General features: G+C 34.3%; 1 protein-coding gene across 1 annotated transcript in view; it reads left to right on the top strand.

The window, feature by feature from the left end:
* LOC129004386 (sodium- and chloride-dependent transporter XTRP3-like) overlaps positions 1-25,936 on the top strand; it is a 54,933-nt gene that overhangs the window by 25,368 nt on the left and 3,629 nt on the right. The window contains exons 2-12 of the mRNA XM_054432958.1: positions 9,700-9,906; positions 15,579-15,780; positions 18,193-18,308; positions 19,181-19,288; positions 20,178-20,261; positions 21,413-21,574; positions 22,120-22,230; positions 23,471-23,672; positions 23,907-24,097; positions 24,853-25,054; positions 25,313-25,472. Of these exons, the coding sequence (XP_054288933.1) occupies positions 9,727-9,906; positions 15,579-15,780; positions 18,193-18,308; positions 19,181-19,288; positions 20,178-20,261; positions 21,413-21,574; positions 22,120-22,230; positions 23,471-23,672; positions 23,907-24,097; positions 24,853-25,054; positions 25,313-25,472 (1,718 nt within the window). The 5' untranslated portion in view covers positions 9,700-9,726. The remainder of the gene's footprint in view (positions 1-9,699; positions 9,907-15,578; positions 15,781-18,192; positions 18,309-19,180; positions 19,289-20,177; positions 20,262-21,412; positions 21,575-22,119; positions 22,231-23,470; positions 23,673-23,906; positions 24,098-24,852; positions 25,055-25,312; positions 25,473-25,936) is intronic.

Here is a 25,936-nt window from a genome sequence, read left to right as displayed (position 1 = left end):
CCCATAAAACCCTGTTCCCATGGTCCGATCATGCTGGATCGCGAACTCATTCAAGTTTATCCCACCTTACACCTTCAAACCAAATTTCATCAAAATCGGATAAAAATTACTCAAGTTATCGTGTTCACGGACACACACACATATATATATATATATAGATATATATATATACATATATAAAAATTTGAACGAGTGGTGTTTTTGGCCTCTGGGGACATCAAAATGAAAAAGTAAATCAGTCCCGGGCCTAAGTCTTACCATGAGACCTACGGTAATAGCTACTTCCCTATAGGGAAATTCGCTAAAAGAGGATTATATAATAATAATTTGCATTATTATATAAACCCTAGAGTGGTTTGTTGGCACAAAGTTCTGCAGTTGCAATCTTGTCATTGTAAATGTATGTTCTTTGGTTCTGTGATAGAGAAAACCAACGATTCTATGTGTGCGTTATATAAAAATGATGCCAGTGAGTAAGTTTATTACTATTCATATGAAACTTTAAAATAATTTCTTGTAACTGTTTTCTATTCATCTCAGGGTTGTCCTTTATATATACAATTACTGTATTTCAAATAATTATTGTGTGATATTTTTTGGTTAAGCTTTGCATGGAATTAATATTTAGTTTACATGAAGTGCTATTTATTTGTTCCACTGTGAGTAATTGTTATTTATTGCAACAATATAAAATGGCAACTACCTAGCAAAAATCTAATAAAACACAGAAATATAACTTAACTTACTATTCTGACCAAGCTAAAAAGCTCACACCATATGAATCAACAAAAACTTTTTCTGTTTTTTACAACTGGTCATACAAAATAATCAAAGAAATAGTGCATCACTGCAGTTTTGGTATTTATTTGTTGTCAAGTAAAAAACATACTAATGGCTATTTGTTAGGAACAACCATAACAAACCAGAAAAGTTTAAATGTTCTTTGATGTGTCATATTTAACTTTGAAAATCAGAATTACACATCCCCAACAATGAATAATCGTGTTGACAGGAATGACAAGACCTAAAACCACTTGTAAACCCTGGATCAGGAACGTCATTTATTTTCCCCTGTTATTACTTCCACTTTAAGTGTTTGTTATATAGCAATACAATTTTTTTATGATCAAAACTCTTATTTTCAGAGTATATTGTGTTAATTGGGAATTATGTCCATCGAGCTCAATTTAACATTAGCCATAACGTAAAGAGTTAAATAGTGACATTTTCTTTAGAATGGGGGAAATTTACATCGTTTCGGTTTAAGAATTTATTAAATTGTAAAATCAATATGAAGTATAATAGTATTATATGTTCAAAGAATAGTAAACGTTTAATAGTTTAGTTTATACCCATAGTATACCTTTTTGTTAAAATGTTGATATCTGTTGCATTTTTTAGAAGATAACCTTTGAACAGCTGTTGAATATAAATTGTTGAAAATACTTTCAACCTCAGATGGCTCATCAACGACAATGGAAGTCTCATCTAAGACAGAAATTCTCGAACATTATTCCTTATCCAAGGGCTTGTAAGTGGAAATTAACAATAACAATATTCCAGAGAGTTTTTGGTTTGTTGGAAGATTATCGTATCGAGTGCTGCTTCAGATTTGGCTTGAAATAATCCTTCATACATTTTATTTTACCTTTCCGTACTCCTGGCAAAGAGGATGAACGCTGTTTAAGTCTTTGCTAAGTGTGTTGTGATTATGAAGTTGATTGTTTGAAGCAAGAATATTAGAGGAGAATTTCACTTTTTGAAGCAGACTGAATATTTATTTTGGTCTTCGTGAGAGGAAAATCAGAATCAAAATAGAACCTCAGAATTTGTAAAAACTCACTAAACCTTTTGTAAAAACTATTTTTGATGATTTGATGAAAACCCCTTAGTTTTCTCCATGCAAATAATAACAAAAACCTTGAATATTTACAGTTGAAATTTTTCTTGATTCTTTAAAAAGAGGGTCTCTAACAACCAGAGTGCAGGAAGTATTAGACTATAATAGCTCACTCTATTCTATAATATGGAACAACTAAAGGAATGTTCCATAAAATAGTTCTTATCCTAGAAGCCATATTTTAAACTTCAAATTACTTATAGATTATACACTTAAAAAATACAGTACAGGAATACAGTAAAAAATACCCCCGTCGCAGCAAACCTGCATACTAAGCGAATTTCCATTTACCCGGCTTGCTTTCTACAAAAATATTCCCTTTGAATTTTCAGATTTATTTCCTATTTAAATAACATTAATTTTAGTGAGTAGTTAGGTTTGCTGCTACAGGGAAGATGTTGAGGTGTGTTTTTTCAATTGAAATATTGATAGCTTTGAATGAAATAAACCAAATTGCCAAATTTGATCAAAATATATCCATAAACAAGCAAACTAGAACAGTTTATTTATTCTCCATAAGAATAACATGGGAATTTTAAATTTACAATTTTTAAAATTTTCTCCGTAGTCAATGAACATTCAAAAACACTTCAATATACTAAATTATTTGTTTTTTTAAGCTCTTCAAAATGGTCTAGAGAGAAATTTAGAAATTTAAAGTTTTTAGGGTCAAAAATGGGAAAAACCCATTTTTACCCCATAAAACCCTCCATTAACCCCTGATCCCATGGTCCGATTAGCTGGTTCGCGAACTCGTTCGAATAAATGTAGGTTTACACGTTTGTACCAAATTTCATCAAAATCGGATAAATTTTGCTCGAGTTATCGCGCTAACGAACACATATCCATATATATAATTCTGTAAGACAAAATATTTACCAGAAAATTGTGGACGTCTGGTAAGTCACAGAAAAGTGAAAGTGGTCTTAAATTAAAGGTCTTGACTCCAGGGACTCGGGAAAAATAGCAGAACTCCCATAAAGTTATCAGGAAACGAGATATAACGTAAAATATCCACCATAAGAAAAGCATGGGAACTGAAAAACGTCTGCATTCTAATCAGCTGTTACTTATTTATTTGCAATGTTTACATTTATTCCGAAAGTCAATGTTGTCAAATAATGTTTCAAAATGAAATGTATTTGTTTAATTTTCTGTTTTCCGTTTTTATAATGAGTGAAGTTACTAGACAGGGTATGGGAAGATCTGCAAGACGTGGAAGAGTATCCAGGAATTCAACTGACACAAGACATGCTGAAAGAGAACGTCATGTAAGGCCTAACTATGAAAGAAATCCACAACCTGGTTTACAACCTGCCATAAGATGAACGCTGGAAAATGAGTTGAGTGTTGTTTATCACAATCTATGTCCTCTTAACACGATTCTAACTTCATAAAAAACTTAAGGCAATACAACAGTGCAATGGCTTTTGCGTCGCTTTCCGCTACACAAAAAAAGATTCCGGGAAATGGGCCTTACTGTTTTAAAATTCAGGGACAAATTCATAGATATATTTCTGTCTTACCACCGCGAAATGGGGAGTTGCCTTCATATTAACAATTTATTGTGTCTAAATTAGGGGCTATGGCCCCTACACGCCACTAGTATAAATATATATATATATAGATATATATATATATATATATATATAGATATATATATATATATATATATATATAGATATATATATATATAGATATATATATATATATATACTAGCTGTAACCCGCGGGCTTTGCCCCGTTTAACTTCTTAATTTTCAAGATTATCTCGTTCGCATGGCTCAATCACGTCCTGGTTGAAGTTTGTTCGCTACGCTCACTCACCTTTAGGTTGGAGCTCGTTCGCTACGCTCACTCACCTTTAGGTTGGAGCTCGTTCGCTACGCTCACTTGCCTTCAGGTTAGCTCGTTCGCTACGCTAACTCGCCTCCAGGTTGAAATTCGTTCGCTACGCTCACTCACCTATTGGTTGCAAATTAGCTGTTGTCATAAATGTAAAAGAAATAATAGTGCTGCACCCTGTTGGTAATTTTTGTAACTTTAATGCTATTGAACATCACAGAACAGAACCAACTTGTTTAATAATGTTGAGATTGTAGCACAACGGATTGAGTTATCAAATAATTAAATAACTTACGTCATCAATCCATAAATTGCTGTGGAGTACGCGTTTCAACCATCAGGTCATCCTCAGCTCCACTGTCACTAGGTTGAATTTGCTTCTATGTTGCATTATAGCAACAGCGTCGATATATTAAATAAATAGTCCAAACATATTTTACATTTATCACACATACACGACACGTACGAAACATTTAGATAACAAATACTGTGTAACACCGTGTAGCCGCAAACCTGAGCCCGTCCAGCCGTGCGCACGGTGTTACACAGTATTTGTTATCTAAATGTTTCGTACGTGTCGTGTATGTGTGATAAATGTAAAATATGTTTGGACTATTTATTTAATATATCGACGCTGTTGCTATAATGCAACATAGAAGCAAATTCAACCTAGTGACAGTGGAGCTGAGGATGACCTGATGGTTGAAACGCGTACTCCACAGCAATTTATGGATTGGTGACGTAAGTTATTTAACAACTTGTTTAATTAAAACAGCTGTTAAGATTCAATAATTTCATTTCTCATAAGGTTAACATGGGAAACTCCAGAGCCACTGGGGCGGAGCCCGAAAGGATTTTTGAAATAAGAATATGCCTATATGTTAATCAGGAATGTGAGCTATCATCATGCCAAATTTCAGCCCAATCCGACCAGTATTTTTCGCGTTCACTTGTCACAAACATACATCCATACATCCATCCATACATCCAAACTCTCTCATTTATAATATTAGTAGGCGTAGGAGGTACTTTCGTGTTAAAGGGAACATTCATTATTATCGATGATTTTTTTATCGATATATCGATATTTTTGTTTACCGATCCATCTATATTGACAACTGATCTTGTTTAGGCTAAAATAGTCTATTATATGGATTAAGAAATGGAACTGTACTAAGCTAACCTAACATAACCAACCAAACTTGCTGTACTATTTAAAAATTCCTTTTGATAACAGAAAAGGCAAGTTAAACATGGAATGTTACACAGCAAGTTTGGTTAGTTTTGTTAGGTTATTTTTTGTAGAACAGTTTCATTTCATTATTGTTTGTTGATACTGAACAATATTTATCGTAGTTGTCAGCTGATATGTTTCAATTTGTTAATATCGATATATCGATAAAAAAAATCATCGATAATAATGAATGTTCCCTTTAACAGGAAAGTACCGAGTAGGGTATATGAATTTGAACGGATGGTGTTTTTGGCCTCTGGGGACCTCAAAACGAAAAAGTAAATCGGTCCCGGGTCTAGGTCTTACCATGAGACCTACGGTAATAGCTTATTCCCTATGTGGGAAATTCGCTAAAAACAGATATAATTTTTGAAATAACACTTTTTTAACACATGGACTGTTCAAAATGTAACAGTACTATTATTCATGTCGTTTTTATATTGAGAATATTGTAGTTGGATATAAATGATGAGCAAAACTCACAATATGTGTAGAGTTTGATGAAGCGTCAGCATCGGGTGTTGACAGTTTGACGGAGGCTTCTGACAATGACAATATTTGATGCCAATACTTGGACAAGCGTAGAGTTTTTCATCTTTTATAGACCTATGAAAATATCAGGTGAAAATGTGATTCTGATTCAATTATTCAAATCATGTTTATTTTAGGTTAAACAGTACAGTATATTTATTTACTTACTTCTTACTTTCTTTTATTGTTAAATGGTTAAAATAGATTATTTAATTAGATAAAAATAGCGAAGTAAAAGAGTGTGCCAGAATCATACCAACTTCCTAAGTTCTTATTTTGATCTTATGATTCTGGGTTCTTGGGACCCTGTCGAAGGGGAAGTATATTGATTCTGGAAAATTATCCTACCATGGAGACATTACATCAACAGCTAATTCGTCAAACAAAAATTTGTTGTTCATGGTTTAACTCATCATTCTCTAAAACTTCTATAGTATTTTTTTTTCTTTGCGATGACGATTATAATGGGACACATTACGCAAAGAGGAATCTTCTAAATTACCATTCTTATGAAGTAAATGTTAATAAATAGGAGTACAGTATTTACAGTTATAAGATTGAATACTAAATGTATTTTAGGTTGGAACATACTTTAAACCCCTCATTCTCAAATAACTGGTTTAACAGTTCAACTAAATAAGCGTACTAGCTCACTGTCACTAAACGGAATGATTTATGCTTTGCAATGTCATTTTACAACCCCTGACTTCATGAGAGTCGTACAATGCATGGAAAATGACATTTAGAGCTGTGCCAAAACAATTGATATGAGGTCGAGCTTAAGTGGTTCCTGTATTATTTAACATAAGCGACCCTTTTGCAAATTTTGAATTATAATAGAGGGTTCAAAACTAATCCAATGCAATACTCATTCACACTTCAAAGATTGTGTTTGTTTAATACAGTTATTAGGGGAATAAAAACTACTAGTTTACAAAATATTCAATTTGTTTATATAAAGTCTACACTATAAAGATATGTTTATCCACCCTACCTCAACCAGGTAACAACAATAAAAAATCTTTATCCTGCTGTTTAAAAATACAAACCAATACAAACTGTTCTGTCTCTTGTTTACCATCAGTCTGTGGTTAAACATAATGACTATGGATTAGCTGTCAAATTCCAAATCACATTTTACATTGTTATAAAGGAAGTTGGTCAGCATTACTGGATCTTTTAAAGTGGACTCTAGAAATAAAGGTACTTTCCTGTTAAAGGGGACATTCATTATTATCGATGATTTTTTTCTCGATATATCGATATTAACAAATTGAAACATATCAGCTGACAATTACGAAAAATATTGTTCAGTATCAACAAACATTAATGAAATTAAACTGTTCTAAAATAAATAACCTAACATAACTAACCAAACTTGCTGTAACATTTAAAAATTCCGTGTTTATAACTTGCCTTTTATATTCAAACCCAAACGGAATTTTTAAATGGTACAGCAAGTATGGTTGGTTATGTTAGGTTAGCTTAGAACAGTTTCATTTCTTGTTGTCAATTTGTAATGGATCGGAAAACAAAAACATCGATATATCGAGAAAAAATCATCGATAATAATGAATGTTCCCTTTAACAGGAAAGTACCGAAATGGTAAATCAAATGCCATGGTGGAAGGAAAATACATTAGGTGTGCTATTCCCGTCATGATGACGTCACCCAGATTGCAAACAAAAAAATCACCTGATTGTATTGCCATATAAGTATATTTGTTTTGATTTGATTGTTTTTGTTTTTATTGTTTTTTTCTAAACGGTAAAATTGGTGTTTGCAGTCTGGGTGACGTCAGCATATGACTGGAATAGCACATCTATGTATTCTCCTTCCACCATGATCAAACGCAAGGGGGTGAAACCATAAATATACCTTTTTTGTTACTGTTGGCAGGTGCGCTGGATCAAAAACGATAACTCGATTGTGAAAATTGTTTCAGGCGGAAAACTGAAAAAGCGATGTTACAGAGGAAATCCTTATTGTGTTAGGTATATCTACTATACACATTTATTTCTGATAACATACATTTGACATGCATTTTACAACATTAAATTAACATTAGCGATCAAGCTGTTTGAAGCCAGGATTTTTTTAAAACCAATTTGTTTCCAAGTGTAGTTGTTACTTTTATGAGTAATTGATCTACCAAAAGTACTCAGTTGAATTTTAAAGTAGGTACCTGACTTTAAGTTGGAAAATTAATAAATACCCCGAAGCTAAACAAATTACTGTATAATGTTTTGAGGGAGTCATAAATTTACTTCTTTCCTCGATATAATTTCCCTAATCCTCAATTAGATTTCATTATTGAATTTACAGTTTGACTTTGATTGTGGTTAGGATGTATATGGTTATTACAAAAGTGCAGATATTTTTCAAAACTGTCGATTTCTTTTTAGAAAAATGAATTTGAACTAACCCATTATATTTATTTATATTTTTTGTCTCACAATTATTTTCAAATTGAACTCTTTCAGGATAAAACCCCTATCCTGATAAAGAAAGACAGGTAGATAGGAGCCCATCAACACTGAAGTGGAAGCAAGTGAGGGGGGATGTTAAGTAGGGGGATCTAGGAAGTCTGATTGTTTTAATGAGCCCAGTAATGATCATTAGCTACTTCCCATTTATCCAACAAGCAGGATGTGCTGCATGCCTTATCTTTGTCCATGTTTTCACAGGGTGGTTTTTATCTCATAGCATTGTCTATCATGGATTTTTACAAAATTTTGCATATTGTAAATAAGTGATGAGGAACATTAAGTTATTGCAGGGGAATCCATTGTTTTTTATGTTGTACTCCGGTACGGTTTTATTAAGTTAAGTTGTTCTTTTTAGGAACAAATTCTGACACATCTGTTGCTAGACTAGTTGTTCGAGTTTCACACCTTGGTGGGAGGGGAAGAGTTCGATTCATGGCATATATAACTAGGATTGCTTTCATAGCAATGAAAGCCGGTTGAGCGGAGCAATCATGTTTCATGACTTTTAATAAAGCAATAAATAAAAAAAATATTTTTATAGATATACAAAATTACAAACACAAATGTAAATACAAATACAAATGTAAAATACAAATACAAAATACAAATGTTCCAACACTCTCACTGCTAGCCTTTACCACTTCCTACGTCATGGACCTGTTTCCCCCTTCCTAGAGAATTTTAAGATTGCAGATACATTAATCTAACTGCCACAGACGGTTCCCACACACCGGACTGTTTGTTTTTACTACTTCCTTCACAACTCCCCAGTCGTGGACCTTTTTCAGTTTGCTATTTATGAGATGATCCATGTATGTGATTCACTGACAAATTGTTTAAGATAAAATGTTATTTGTTATAATAACCTTAATTAAATACATAAATCAAATTTGTTAATGCACCTAAGAAAGTATGTTCTATCCATGACTGTACCTATTCTATCAGTGGTCGTTTCCAAATTGCGACTTAAATGTAAATCTAAAACTATCTCTGTGGTATTTGATTAGTTTTGTCATCATCCAAATATTTTTCCTTGTTTACTGTGTTCAAGTCGTGGCTTGATTTTAACATATGCAATGATTCATTGTTTTGTTTAAAATATACATCCTTATTTTGTAACCATCATGGTAACCCATAAGACCCAATGTTAAAATTCAAAAATTTTGGGTTACTTTAAAATTATATAGGCATTATAAAAATAAAAATTGGTTACATCTAAGCCATCCAAACATTTGACAAAACAACCTTGGTAAGTTTGGCTATAATATATGTTCAGCCGTTATTGAAATTAATTGTTATAAAGATTGCATTGAAGTTAATTCCCAAAAGATCTTTGCTTTGCTCCCCTCAATCAGGTACCTTTTTACCATTTTCTTACAAAAATCTTTAAAAAATGCTACTGGCATAGAGAAACGCTAAAAGAAAAAAGTATTTGTAACTCCTTCATTGGAAATACCACTGGAAGATTTTTTTAGCAAGGTGAAAATACAATATTTTAGATTAGATCTTAATCTTATACTAAATTAGTGTGATAAAAATATATTGTTATAAGTGTGTTTAACATATTTATAAAAAAGTGTCTTTCCACTAGTTCCTCCATGTTATCCTGAGCTTACCACAATAATAGTATCACAGTCAACTTTGACACCTTATTATATATTTAAGAACTACATAAAGTAACCATGGATTATTTTTGCAGAGGTTGGCAGCCATGCGGCAGTGAGTCATGGCTAACACCGCACATCTGGTGCGACGTCAGAGCTCCAGAGATCTCAACCCTCAACGCTCTCTGGACCGAGTTGAGATGAAAGAACTCCGCGGCCGATTGGTCCTGGAGAATGGAGGAAACATGGCAAGCTATGGCGCAACAAACGCTGGCTTTGACGATACGAGCCCCGGTGTCAAGGTAGAGTGTAAGATGGCTCTAGGAGATGAGCTTTAGTTATCGAAAAGTAAAATTTTGTATCATTCTAGACACACCTTTCACAGGTGTTACAAACTCTGTTTCCCTAATGAAGCTTGGCTTGTTTGTACTATTGTATTTTAAATACTTTCCCACCTGAGGACGGGATTCCAAATCAGAAACGTAAATCTTTGTTTTAACTAATTGCAGTGAAACATGTCTTCAATAATCTCTTAGATTATGTCAACAGTAGCTGACCATGGTTAGTAGTGGGATGTGGATAGTACAGCTTCAAGATTGAAACCATGGAACTGTAATTCTGAAAGTGGGAAAAGTCACACAGGTGACAATATTTCTGTGGATTTGTAAAACTGATGACTGTTGTAATATTTAAACTAGTTACCAACATTTACATTTTGGAAAAAAAACATTGTTATAAAATAAAGAAATCAATTAAAGCAACTTAGCATTACCTTTAGATATTCTTGCAAGATTTCACTTAAGATTTGTAATCTTTATTCTGACAAAAAAAGGAGATTATGAAGAAGGAAAGGAAACAGTTTCAATCAAAGGAGGTTTGTGAAGTCAAGCGATTTGAGCCAACCAACTGTGAGCTGGATTGATCCACCTCTATATTTGTCTTGCAACCTTCCCGTAGAACATTAATCTCTACGATTATTTACTACATTGTGTGGAGAATTTCATTTATTTATTTGAATAATGTGATTTTTATCACCAGCGGCAATTCAAATAATTTTTGGAGGAAAATGGCCCTAACTCTTGTCTTGTTATTAGCTAACATCGGCCTGTTCTTAGGAAGCATTGTTAACCAAACCAATAAGCTTTTGAGTTCGGTGATAAATCTAAAGTGTAACTCGGCCAACAACATTTTCTTCTACAATCTTAAAGTATAGGTATTTATGATTCTATCTGTAGGAGAGTTGAAAAATACAATTCACTTATTCCTTAATTTATCAGAGTCAGAAATCCCTCCCTATATTCCTAAATAATGCAAATCTTCTATTTTCTCTGTTATATTTTTATAATACTGGTAAGATCTAAACTTATGTCTTGTTACTATATCCATCCCTCTTAGTGTGGTGGCTTAGAGACAAAATCAGCAAGGATCGTGACCTGATGGATTAAAGCTGCAGCTTTTGCACACTTCTTCCATACCCTTAATACAAACAATTTATGGGGGGGTGCCCGATTTTTAGGTCCGCCATCTTGAAATACGACGCCATCTTTGTTTTCTTTAGAGGAATTTAACAAGTCGTTAAAAATGGTCTAATATCACCCAAAAGGACACATTTACGCAATTTTGTACATAACATGTTTTGTTCACAATTAAATTTGCTATAAAATGAGATATAAACCATTTCTATAACTTCAATAGTCTTTAAGATATAAACTTTTAAAGTTGAAAATTTGATATATTCCTCTACGCTACATGTAGTTTTTGCTACATATCACCCAAACGGTCAACGGTACGTATCTGTTATCTGTTATGATATATTTTATTCGTAATTAAATTTGCTACAAAATGAGATAAAAATCTCTAAGGTAGCTTAAATAGTTTTGAAGATAGAAACTGTTAAAGTTATAAATTGTATTAATACCTGTATGCAATAAGTCCGTGTATCTTAAGTACCCGCTCTTTGTTTTGCCTTCACGTATTGCGTTAGAAGACTGCAACTTCACACATCAATACTGGACCTAAAATAGTACTTTATAAAGTACTTCTTGACTTTTTTCCCCCAAGGGGGGTCGGCCCACAAGGAGTTAGTTGAAAATCTTAAATAAAAGCATAGGCCATAATTAAACTTGACGGGATAAAAGTCGAGATTTTTAGGAATACTGTTTCCCAAACGATGTAGTCTTGGTAGCGTGCTGTTGTAGTTATATACTGTAGAATGATATCATCCCCTTTCAAATAGGTCAAATGGGATCAGGATGGTCGTCTGGAGCAGCGAAAATTGATTCTGCTCAGCAGCTCAGGAGAGTCAAGTTCTGCAATGAGAAGCTTTCCCAGGAAAACCAGGTCAGCAATACGCCTTCGAGAACTCAAGTGGTTTAACCGAAGATGCTGTCGAAGATCCTCAATGGGTACATCTCTGAATGGGTGTCCCAGACGAAGTCCTACGATTCTTAAAAAAAGAGCTGCAATCTTTCGATGTCCTGTGAAAGACCAACTGTATAAATGGGGACCATACAGGAGAACAATATTCCAACAAGGGTCACGCTGGCTGACGAATAACGCCCTTAATGCCCACACAGAGAAGCCATTTCTGGATACTCTCAGAATGAAACCAAGGGCTGAGTTCGCTTTCCTTGTTAACCAGTTAACATTATAATCAGGGTTGAGAAATGATGTGAATGATACTCCGAGGTCGTTGACAGAGGTGGATCTAACAAGTGCTTTCCCATTTATTGAATAGTTAAAAGGAGAGTTTGTTGATGTCCTGTTGAATAAAACTACCATGCAATTGGATTCATTCAAAAGCATTATATTTTGTATAGACCACATTGAAATTCCAATGATGTCCTGTTGGAGGCACTGAAAATCTTGTAATGACCTCTCTGTATACTTTTTCATCGTCAGCAAACAGCAATTGTCTAGAATCTTTGACAACGTCAGCCATACCATTAATGAATATTGAAAATAAAATTGGTCCCAGTAGCGATCCTTTAGGGACACCAGAAGAAGCTTCAAACTCACAAGACTTCACTCCAGCAAATGTCACGGTTAAAAAGTGATTCCACAAATACGAGTATGATTCATTGATCCCCAATCCACCAAACTTTGCCACGAGATAAGTGTGACTGACACGGTCGAAAGCCTTGGATAGGTCCAAAAAGACAGAATCGTCATTATGTTTACGAGAAAAGGCTTGTATAATGTCACCATGGTCCAGAACTAAATTGGTCGAGGCAGATCACCCTTTCTTGAATCCATGCTGACAGGGCACGATGATAGTGTCCAAAGAGAAAGAGGGTCTATGAAGTAGAATTGCTTGAAATAGCTTATTAGCCAATGTAGGTTGTATCACCACTGGACGATAATAGACATCAGATGGGCCACCTTTCTTGAAAATTGGTAGCACATATCCATTTTTAAGAACCTGAGGGAACTTTCCAAGCTTCATCAATGGGTTGAAATACACTGTATTATGTGGAGCAATCACACTGCAACAGTATTTCAGAATTGCTGGAGGAATGCCATCCGGGCCGGATCCATTCCTTGCATCCAGATGAGATAAGTGCTCCTCAACATCACGACACGTACCATGAAATTCGGTCAAGCAGAGTCAAAGTCTGATTTAAAAGTAAATGTATCCACTGACTCATCTTGATATGCAGATTAAAAAAAGGTATGGAAAACATTACACATCACCTCAGAGTTTTCAGTGAAATCATCGCAGAGTCGTACTATGGTTGGAGTTGGCTGTCTTCCTTTGGTTCTATTAAAGTGACCCCAAAAAGCCTTAATATACATCATTTACTCTGTTGATATAGTGTTAATATCCAGCTATGTATACGTGTTCATTCGAGTACTGTTTGTATCGCTTACGTAGTCTCACTTAAAAATAAAAAAAAATAAAACATGGGATTACACTTCTCTTGGTGCTCTTGAGGGGAGGAACACATCCTCGCGATCTCTGAAATATATTTACACAGATCTGCAAATTCTTGGTCAACATCACTAGCAGGGTAAGGTAATCTTTGAATAAGCTAAAAATTCCCCTGGGAATTGCATGTTTTTAAGTCAGGGACCATTGTAACATTGACACGACAATTTGTACAAGTAGTTTCAAGTTTTATCTCCAAAAGTGAATGATGCTTTTTTACAATCAGGCTATGCTGCTGTAACTGAAAAAAGATGGCAGATCTCATAGACAACATTGACGGCCCGAAAGCAAGAAGAGGGTTCCATGTCATGCCATTTTGCATATGGCAGATTGAAGTCCCCAGCCAGTAAAGACATTTTTTAGTGGATTTGTCAACCATGATCTCCTCAAAAGTTGAACAGAATTCTAAGTACTGGGTAGCAGGACGATTTGGATGCAAATATACTCCACCTGCAATAAGTGTCTGAAGAGGTAGCTTAACCGCACCGAAAACGTACTCAGTAGAGCAATTTTATAAGCATTTATATGTATTAACCTATGCTTTAATTAAGATTTTCAACTTACTCCTTGTGGGCCGACCCCCCTTGGGGGAAAAAAGTCAAGAAGTACTTTATAAAGTACTACTATTTTTAGGTAACGCAATACGTGCAGGAAAAACAAAGAGCGGGTACTTAAGATACACGGACTTATTGCATACAGGTACTAATACAATTTATAACTTTAACAGTTTCTATCTTCAAAACTACTTAAGCTACCTTAGAGATTTTTATCTCATTTTGTGGCAAATTTAATTACGAATAAAATATATCTCAATAACAGATACGTACCGTTGACCGTTTGGGTGATATATAGCAAAAACTACATGTAGCGTAGAGGAATATATCAAATTTTCAACTTTAAAAGTTTATATCTTAAAGACTATTGAAGTTATAGAAATGGTTTTTATCTCATTTTATAGCAAATCTAATTGTGAACAAAACATGTTATATACAAAATGGCGTAAATGTGTCCTTTTGGGTGATATTAGGCCATTTTTAACGACTTGTTAAATTCATCTAAAGAAAACAAAGATGGCGTCGTATTTCAAGATGGTGGACCTTAAAATCGGGCACCCCCTCATAAATTGTTTGTATTTAGTGAATGGAAGAAACGTGCAAAGTCTCTAGCTTTAATCCATCAGGTCACGATCATTTCGCTAAGCCACCACACTATCTGTACAAAGCATGAATAATAACTGTTTGATTGCACATGACATATGTACCGGTATTTAGATTTTTTTTATAAAGACTGGATCATCCACCTATAACGTTGAACATGCTACAGCTAATTACTAGCAGGCTAGCCGCAATCATTTGCAGTGTTTAGGTTTATCTGCTAAGCTATTCAGTTACTGGAATAACAATCAATAAAAGTAGGGTGTTTGTAATGTAGCTAAATTTGGCAACACATATAAGGAAAGGAATAACTGTTAAATATGAAAGAATTGTACTAAAAAGCTATAATGGAACAAAAATCAATTTAGATGGCATATCTTGTACTTGTTTTCTCTACAATGAATATAAACATTAATATTTACATAGCAAAATAACAGCTGATAATAATTTAACAAACTTCAGACAGTCAATAAGGAAATACGGTACTTACGTATTATACGGAGGCCACTTATTTTACAGCGCGCTGCGGCGGTTGGGTTAAGTTGGGTTATCATAAGTTTTTATGACTCATCTCGTATAGTTCGATTCATAACGAAACTAGAAAAGTTCTACAAACATATTTATGATAACCCAACTTAACCCAACCGCCGCAGCGCGCTGTAAAATAAGTGGCCTCCGTATAATACGTAAGTACCGGAAATACTTCAACATGTTGCTAGCCAAGTGGTCAGTATCTCACACTTCAGTTCAAGAGAGGGCGGGTTCAATTCTGTCAAGACAAATTTGAGGAGTTGGGATCACTTGATGGTTAAAGCATTTAATGATCCAAACACAAATGTCACTAGCCCTATAACAAAAGAAAGTCAAACCTAATGAACACTAATGGTTCCAGCAAGCCATGCTCAAGACGTCAGGTGGTATGGAGAGCAAGCTAGGGTCAAGTGAGGGGAAACCGATATTCCGTCCTGAGGCTGGCGAAGAGGAGAGAGAATCGTGGGACTCAAAACTTACGTTTCTCCTAGCGACTGTGGGTTATGCTGTCGGTCTCGGCAACGTCTGGCGCTTCCCATATCTGGCGCAGAAGAATGGCGGAGGTAAGACATTGGTGGACTTTTTACCAAAAGTAAAAATTGTCAGCATTGCTTTTCCTACTTCTGGATTTTTAATTTATTGATAAAAATATTTATTTACTTTGAAAGTTGTTGCAGGTTGCAGTACAACATGTTTCATTGCAACTGCCACATATTGACGTTATTCTTAAGAGGGTGTATATAAAGATGGAGCAGTTGCAAAACATGAAGTACTGGTACTGAAACGATAAACTTAAGACTATAGGGTTAGTGATAAGAAGATAACTTAAGAGGACACAAGCTGGCAAAATGCATAGGGCAGCACACATCTTACCCACTCAAGAACACAGGCAACAAAAACAAAGATATTCTAATATAAATCAAGTTCTTCGACCTGGGACAGCAAAAGAATATATAATGATAATAAACACTCATAAGTTAGTTTTGGTCCATTTATCAAAGGGAATAAATCCAATTCTTCAATACGGCAATTTTTAATTTTGATACCAACCTAAAATTACTTATTTCATCCAATTATTGTTTACAAATTTACTATCCTTTTATAATGTGTTTTCAGCTTAACAGAAACAATACTTTTTACTTTTTTATACTTTTCTTTGAAATGGCGACCATACAAAGTAGGTATTTTAAGCCAAGTATGAATGGAGATGAGTGTATAATGAGTGGCGCGATCTTGTAGTCTTGTTGGTGACTAAGGCCAACAATTGTTTTAATCACTTTATTTAAATAGATACATTTTACAAAGCCATAAAAACTCAGTGAAAATCCTGTCAATGTCTAAAATGTCTCCCTTTTCATTGAATGAAAGAACTCATACATAAAAGGACCCAACGAGTTATTTATAAATCAAAATCGATTCAGCTGAAATTACTGCCTAGGTGAACAATTTAGTTACTTTGACCAAGTCCAATTTCAGGAAAGTCTCAACATAATGTTTGAGATTTATTTGCACGAGAAACAAACATCATTTTAATGTGTTACTTGATGGCCAAAGTGACGGTGAAAACCTAATTATTCACGTTTTCATATTTTTAAAGCATATTACTTATGAAATACAAAAGTTGAGCTGTAGGTTTAGAATAGACCATGCAAAATAAATGCTTTGCTCTGTTGTTTTCCAGGATGAATAAAATCCAGACAAAGGATTGAATAAACAATGCTGGTTCTCAGCTAAATAACCTCAATTTGAATGTGAATGATCTCTTTTTTGTTTTGTTTGATTGTAAAAATTGTTTATTCTTTTACTGTGAATATTAATAAGCCGTGTTAGAATTGACTTTATACAAACACTAAAATCATATCCTTTATATATATTGTCTCTTTCAACTTATCTTTCAACCCATATTTGTTAACAAGTTATGAGATTAACCTTTTACGTTTTGTAATCAACTAGCTTCTGTACCGTGCTTCGCAACTAGAAGATGTACTACCACCTAATCCAAACACTTGTTAAAGTAGTTCAAATTTATAAACAAAAAGCCACAAAATTTATAAAAAAAGTATGACCTACATTGATCTGTCTTACTCTTAACATTAAAGTGTATCAATAAAATAATTGTCATAACTTACGGTTATAGAATCTTTCATTAAATCCATAATCAATGGCATAGTTTTAGAAATAATTGTGTAAAATATTTTATTTTATTTGTTTGGATCAGCTGTCTGAAATTTTCAAATAAGCATTCAACAGTTCTGATTGTTTACATTGAAATGTCAACACAAAGGTAAACAAAGGCTGTGAATTTTCTCATGCTCCCATGGAGTCCAATAACTTTTGAAAACCTCACCTAAAAACTTGGACATCCAAGGGGCATGGCCCGAGAAAAACTCAAGGAAGTGAATAGGCCTATGACATTCCTAGATATGTGGACTATTGGTGTGTTTAATTTTGGCTGTATCGGTTTAGTATTTTAGTCATGGCAGCCGCACAAACAAACAGACACCACCTCAATTTTATGATAAAAATATTAGTATGATAATCATCCTTAGCTGTATTTGTGCACAAACATGTATCGATGTATCTAAACATTATTGGATGCCAAATTAAAATAATCGGTATCAGTATTTCGTCACAGACAAAAAAAATCTAAAATATATCTTGCTCAGGATTGAACCATAAACCTTCAGTTTTAAAGATGAACACTTTAAGCCCCAGACTTTATTTTTTAAATTATTTTATTGAAAGGTTGTCTGGTAGTTTGGACAAATCACGTTCACAGCTTGTAAAAAAACATTACTACTGTACTTGTTTAGTGCGATTTATTCATAGCAAATACCTATAAATTTTAAGTTAAATTTTAAATCTTGTTGACTTTTTTCCTTAATATCTATGATGTATATTTTTAATGTAACATTAGAAATTGATACGATTCTGACTTGAATTGTCACAGTAATTAACTCATTATCTTCTAACAGGTGCATTCCTGATTCCTTACTTCGTGATGCTGTGTATCGAAGGTATTCCAATCTTCTATCTAGAGCTGGCGATTGGTCAGAGATTGCGCAAAGGAGCCATAGGAGTCTGGAATCAGGTGACTGCTAACATTTCATTGAATACGGTTACCGTAATTATTGTTTTTCATATTTGTGTACCTTAATAGTATTGTTGACCACTCAGCAATTAAACAATACCCCTAATGAAAAATGATTGGGGTGCAATCTAGTCTACTGGTAGAGTACCTTGGTACTGGTTGATACCTTTGATGTCAGAAGTTTTGGGTTCAAATCCATCCTATCATGAATGGCTTTTCGCTATCTGATAAAGGTAAACCTTATGGGTCAAACCAGTATATTAATCTACGAGGAAAAGATATCCAGTCTTATGTGATTTGGATGGAACTGAACCTCGACCAGTGCCCGCCACTATCGCACTACTGTACTATGTAATCCTAGCAATCTGATAAAACATTGTGACTTACAAACACTTGTAAATAGTAGACATAGATAAAACATACTCGCTTAGTAGATTTCTCATCCTTATAGATCAGCTGAAGAAAATGTGATCGTTAGTTCAGACTGGTGCACTGTAGAGGTCATTTTTTGTTCACAGTTTGTTTCTTATTATTTCAGTCATAAAACCTCGTTTAACCAAACACATGATCTAATCATAAAAAAATTTGGTCAACACTCATCAGTGTCACCATCATGAAACTAGACTCGAAAAACGAGATTCAAAATTTGAAATGAGATGGGAAGTCTACTTGCGTTGGTCTATGATAGTAGATTAAAATGTAATTTTATATTTTAGAGTAAGTAACTCTGAAAATTAGATCAACCAGTGGTGAAATGCACATCAGTGAATGAGGTAACATTGTTAACTTTAAGTCCAGTGTTCATTAAGTATCCAGTGATTACAAATTTAAAAATCATTTTTCTATAAAACTTTCATTGATGGTTTTGCCAGGTATCGCCGTATCTCGCTGGGATTGGTATCAGCAGTGCTGTGGTTTCATTCAACGTTGCTCTCTACTATAACACCATTATTGCGTGGTGCCTCTTTTATTTTGTCCAGGTATGGTTTGCTATTATGACAAATATAAACTTCTTTTAGATTAGCCTAGGCCTATGATAATTCTCTTAACTTATTCTCAGTGTAGTGTAGTCAGTGTTTCAAATGCAACTATCACAACGCAATGCTCACTTAACACTTACATGTTTGGATTTCACATTAAAGGTAATATAGACTAAAGTAAGATTCAAGAGTTAATGGCATAAAGATAGATAACACATACTAGAGAGAGGATAATTGAGACGTTTTAACAACATAGATACACAAAAACTTCATGGATGTTTCATCAGTATACATCCATCAATAAGTTTAATGCAACGATATCAACACAAGGCTGTTACTGAATTTGCGAATTGTAGGGATTATGTAGGCCTACTCGATTGGCGCTTTTGTTAATCAAGTTGGATCTCATCATATACTAACAAACAACAAATATTCTTCTCATCCCATTTTGTTTATGTTATTTTAGGGTTAATTTCATGATTAACAATAAAATTGGCTCCATGAGCTGTTCCATAAAGCCAAAGTCAATGGTTATACAGTAGTAATAGCTGTTTAGAACACTTTTTGCAGTGAATGAAAATATTGTGATTACATATTACGTCTAATCAAATATTTTCAGCTGACTTAGGCCTACTATAGAATTTCTATAAATTCTGAAAAAAAAAAACATATATTTGCAAGTATGAATTTCAATAAAGTTTTATATTTTTTAGTTACATTATCGTTTATAAAAACTGTATATACTTATGATTATGAACCAAAATTGGGTTTATGTATGGTTTATTAGTAAATAAGACTGATTACCATACTATTAAAAATCTTCCCCATTTTAATGTAATCAAGTGTTATTTTAAAAATTCATGTTGATAATATTTTTTTACTATTCCAGAGTTTCCAATCTGAATTGCCTTGGTCGGAATGTCCGAACAAATATTTTGAAAACGGAACGTATCTTCCTGAGCCTGAATGTGTGGTAAGTAACTTTTCTACAGTTTTACTTGATGAATTGATACCGTTGAAGTAAAAAAAATCATAGTTCATTTGTCAAAACAAACGGAAATATTATAGATAAGTATAGACTCACATCAATTAGCTTAATTTACTAACATAACATCCAAATACAATTTTGAAACAAATATTCTCAAACGGTCCTCCAATAATAACAATAATAATATTCTTTACAAATAAGAATGTAGACAAAGGAGTTATTTCCAATCTTATTGTATCACCTGTAGTCGACTAGTAGCTGTGAAATAAGCTGTGCAATGAAGCTAGATCACAAAAATTGACAAACATGTTTCCTTGGAGCCAAAAGGAACGTGGATTGATTTAAAGATGAATGACTTAAAAGATAAATGCTAAAGTGTTGTTTGAAGCCTTTTAGACTAGATTAGATTGACGCTAAAACACCAGGGTGCAAAGTGAGTGTTGAATTAGATAACAGCTTTGTTGCTGAAAAAGATCTGCAGGTTATTTTATCAGGGTCATTTATTGAAATCCCATTGACAGGTGACTAGGGGTACGGAATAACCTCCAGTAAAGGGGATCTGGACATTTTTAAAAATGTAGGTACAAAATTGCTAGTTTAAACATTTTTGTACCTAAATATTTGCTTTGTTAATGTATTGCTTTTCTGCATCGTTTTAATTTTTTTTACATAATTAGTGCTGTGATGGCCACTGGTACCCATCGGCCAAAATTTCTGTGCGTGTGGATGGGTCGCTACTAGCCAAATTAAAAAATACGGGAACCAGCTATTGACAGTGCTGGGGGTAGGGGTGAGTGAGTAGCAAAAAACAAATGTTTTCACAAAAGTACCCCCGCCAACCCCCTTGCCTAGACCCAACCAGATCTGGATGCGCACAGAAACTTTGCTCGAACTGTACCCCAAAGAGGTACTTTTGGCCTTCCCAACAAAATGCCTCCATCTCTTTCTCTCGCCTCTTCCTTCCTTCCCAGTCTCCTTAGGTCCTTTTCTACTTAGTCCCAGTTTCAAGCCAATAAAAATATGTTGACTCTTCTCAGGATCATCTGTCAACTTATTCATTTCTAGACAAGCACTATATCCACTCAACTGACGAGCTATACTAACTTCTAATGTAAAAAGCTTAATATTTCTTACAGGCAAGCACACCGACCCAGTATTTCTGGTATCGCACAACACTCATGGTCTCGGAGGATATAGACCATCCTCGGGCCTTCAACTGGAAGATCGCATTTGCTCTCGTCATAGCTTGGATTCTTGTATACATGTGCATGATCAAAGGAATCGCTTCTTCAGGCAAGGTAAGTTTGTCTGTTGCAGTTAAAATACTCTGTTTCTGATAGATCTTTTCTCTTCAAACATGGAAAAAAATTGTTGCTATTTTTGTTTTATCTTTCTCATGTTGTTTCTCATGTGATTTGGAAATTTAAAGGTATGTTTGTGTCTAGGATATGTATGTCTGCTATTTACTTCTTGTTGTTTAAACAACTTGGACTTAGACACTATAATTTTTTAATATCAATCGAAATGTTATACATATTTGTTGATGTTGCATATTCTAGTAGTATGGTATATGGCTAATGAGTTATACAGTATCTACACTTGCGGTTATATTTACCCAATCACAAGAGAAAACACTTAGCACACTCTAACTCATGCCTGGCACAAAGCACTAATACAAAACAGCCTTCAGATTTCAAAAACTGCAGTAGGTACTCAATCAAATTTATAAGCAACAATTAAGTGTTCAATATATTTTATTCAAGATAATCTTTATAATTTATGAACTCTTATCCCTTGTGGTACTCACATGTTTAACTTGTCTCAATTTTACTTTTCATTTCAGGTTGTTTACGTAACAGCAACTTTCCCCTACATTGTGCTGATAATATTTTTCTTCCGTGGTGTAACATTACACGGGATGTCTGATGGGTTACGACATTTATTTACTCCAAAGGTAACTTAATTTTTAAGTCATCACCTTCATAGAAAACTTGTTTAGCTAATAATAGTTAATTTTTTGTACCAACACGACAATGATGTTAAAAGCCTATTAAGCTGGGTTTTCCTAGGCACGGAAGTGGAGCGCGGAGAGAGGAACACAGAGTGCGGACTCCTCTTGTCTTAGGCAACTTATATTTAGGCCTACTGCTTTCCTAGAAGCGGAGCGGAATGCCATGTTACTCGCTTTTTCACTCTCCGGCCTCCGCTCTCCGCACACCTCTTCCCCGTCTAGGAAAACCCGGCTTTATATAAGTCGAAGAATTTATTGGTCATTGGTAATCATAGTGCTAAGTTATTTTACTTAAACTCAAGTTTAATTGTTAATACCATATTACAAACTAAGCTGGAGATGATAAGGAGCATATTTCCCCAAAATATGAGTTTAACAAGGTAAATTGCCTTGTGTAGCTTTGTTGATGACTGAGACCAGCTATTTCTAAGCTAAAGCTGTTTTTCTGAAGAGTGGTTATAATGATCGCCTAGTAGGACCAAATGGAGGTGTTGTAGGATACCAACTAATTCCTTCGATAAATAAATAGCTGCTTTATTATCTAAACTGGATGAAGTTGTTCTTCATCATACTGCATTTTAATAAATGATCCCACCTAAATAAACAGATGGTCACAGTCAGTGGCAAAGCTGCTCAAGGCATCTCATTCCATTTTACACATAATGTGTTAGTATCATAGTTATTTGACCCTTGGTCATCATGGTTAAATCCTGAACCCATTTTATTCCAGTGCTTTAAAGCAGCAACATCTATTCAAATACGTATAATCTGAGTTTTATTAACACTTGAATAATAAAACATAAATATTTTTGATCACATGTTTTTCGTGATTTTCATGGTCAGTTGTTATAATAAGTTTAGAATACCAAATACGGTACAGTGTGTCATCAAATGTGGAAAACAACAAATAATTATAAATAAATAGCACATAAGCAGTTGACGTGGTTCCCTCATATCTATTATGCTAACCAAGCAGTTCTCCAGGAAAGCTTCACTTATTGACTGTGCAACTTAGTTTGAGTGTTATGTATTAGTTGCTCTATATGTACCTATTGGACAGATAATCCGTCCATCCTCAACTAATCTAATGATTACACATATCTACAATGTAGGTATATCAGGTATATGTAGGTGTATCACATATATTTCCATGTAATCAGTTCTAATCTCTCATGTATAACAGTGGTACACCCTCTCAGACCCCGTGGTATGGTTGGAGGCCGGGACGCAGATTTTCTTCTCACTCGGTCTTGCGTTCGGAGGTTTGATAGCTTTCTCGTCTTACAACCCTGTCAACAACAACTGCTACAGAGATGCAATAATGGTGTCTATGACTAACTGCTTCACATCTATGTTTGCTGGCATCGTCGTCTTCTCTGTCATCGGTGAGTGTATGCTGATTCTTCACCAGTAGGGTACTTTAGGTTGTATTGTGAAAAGATTGTAAGAAATAAATGATATCCTATTTGTTTTGGCTTGTAGGGGTGAAATTATTATAAAATAGAATGGGACCTTACGTCACATATTGTGAATTGTAAATATAAATTAGAAAACAGTGTAAATTAAATACCTTGAACTTCCATGATTGAATATGTGTAGATATCTAACATTGTTCTCAGGATTCAAGGCTACGCTGAACTATGAGCGCTGTCTGGAGGAGAGGAATGCAACAATCTTTGCGACGTTCGGTCACACAAACGTCGACCTATCCCGGCTGCCGACTGAGGGCTCGGCTGTCGCATTGATGGGCGACGTCGTCACAACAATGCCACCCTTGCCAGAGTGCGACTTGGAGAAAGAGCTGGACAGTGTGAGTCGAATAAAACAAAGATTCTACAAACACAAGTTGCAATGTTAGCCTGTTTTGTTGTGAAAATGTATTCCTATAAATAAATACAACAGGCAGTATTAATATTATAGGAGCTAGGAAGAGCATTTATTTCAAATGCCTTAAAAACGGTCCATACCATCAGTGATGCTATACTTACATTGTTTGTAACAATTAACATTGTTAACAATGTTAACATTTGTTTACATTGTTTGTTTGGATATATATACTGTTTTAATTTACACTAGTAGCATTTTAAACATATTTCTCTTGCAACTGTCCATGCTCTGATTCACTGTATAATGTTTATCTGATGTTGACAACTAAGCATCATTCATTATTGGCTTGGTGACATAAATTGCAACTAATTGTAGAATCTATTCTTTTTAGAATTGAACCAGTAAACCTTTGATTTGAAGGTTTTGTAAATAAAATACAAATTCAAATTTAGGATTATAATGTTGAAAAAGGGAGTAGAGGATAGATCATTACTACCAACCAGAGATCAGAGATATATATTCATAAAAACTTCATACATTCATAAAAACAATTAAACTTTACGGTACTGCAAGTTTCACCCAATGAATTTTTATTCCATTCAACTGTTTGGGAAGACCCAATAAAGAGCTAATTTCAATGTAAACCACTGGTTGGTTTAGTTAAAACAGACTCTCAAACTTTATTTTTTGTAATAAAATACAACAGTGATCATTTGTGTGTTTCACTTCTGATTTCAGTCAGCTGCCGGCACAGGATTGGCTTTCATCATCTTTACCGAAGCCATCAACCAGTTTCCAGGAGCTCAGTTCTGGTCGGTTCTGTTCTTCCTCATGCTGTTCACTCTGGGAATCGACTCCCAATTTGGGACTCTAGAAGGCGTTGTCACTTCTATAGTAGACATGAAGCTGTTTCCCAACCTCAGGAAAGAAATATTAACAGGTAAGTCAAGCTTTGTTAATTCCTTTACAATTTGTCCCTTAACATTTGAACAGGAACATTACAAACAGGAAGTTGCAATAGTTAAAGTCAGGGTATGGTAGGTTGGGGGAATAGGGGAAATCCTAAGTAGTTTAACTGTAAAAGAGAGTATGTTTAACCTATGGCAATACTTAGAAAATCCATATTGATTTCAATGAATATAAGAAATGTAAACCATAAATATTACTCTGATTCCCTTTTTCTTTTGCTTTTTTTCAGGGGTGATGTGTTTGATATGCTGTGTTATATCAATGAGTTTTGCCCACGGAGCTGGAAATTACGTCTTCATCCTCTTCGACAACTTCAGTGGCAACTTTCCACTTCTGATAATCGCCTTCTTTGAGTGTATAGCTGTTTCATACGTTTATGGCCTCAAGAGGTAAATTTAATCATAAAACATGTAAAGTGTTCAAAGGTGAAAGATAATCATATATTACTCTGTTTTCTCGGTTTAATTAAAATGTTAAATGCAATATTGGTAATAAGTAAATGTATTATGACTTTTTTTGTAGGCTATATATAGGCCCTAACTATGCGGGTTAAACAACGCATATATTTCTCTTTTATAAAATATTGCCATGTTTATTTTTCAGTTTATTTTTAACACTTGCCTTTTTAACTTTCTTCTTCTACTGAGGAAAAATATACAACTGTAATCGCTATGTTTATAAGTTTAGAAATTGGCTAAGGAATTCCTAGTCGTAAACAACTTTACAATAAGGTTTTTGAGACTTTTTAAAGTGTTATCTCCAGAGGACAGCTAGCACACTGCAGAGGATAGTAGTGAATTAAACCGCTGAATACTTCATTATATCAAAGTGTTTTAACACTGTTTCCTTGAAC

Source organism: Macrosteles quadrilineatus, unplaced genomic scaffold, assembly GCF_028750875.1.
Source record: "Macrosteles quadrilineatus isolate MER2022 unplaced genomic scaffold, UCM_ALF_1.0 Scaffold_9__3_contigs__length_116548681, whole genome shotgun sequence".
In the NCBI taxonomy this organism is placed as follows: Eukaryota; Metazoa; Arthropoda; class Insecta; order Hemiptera; family Cicadellidae; genus Macrosteles; species Macrosteles quadrilineatus.
Note: the sequence above shows the minus strand (reverse complement) of the source record. Positions and strands in the feature narration are given on the sequence as shown.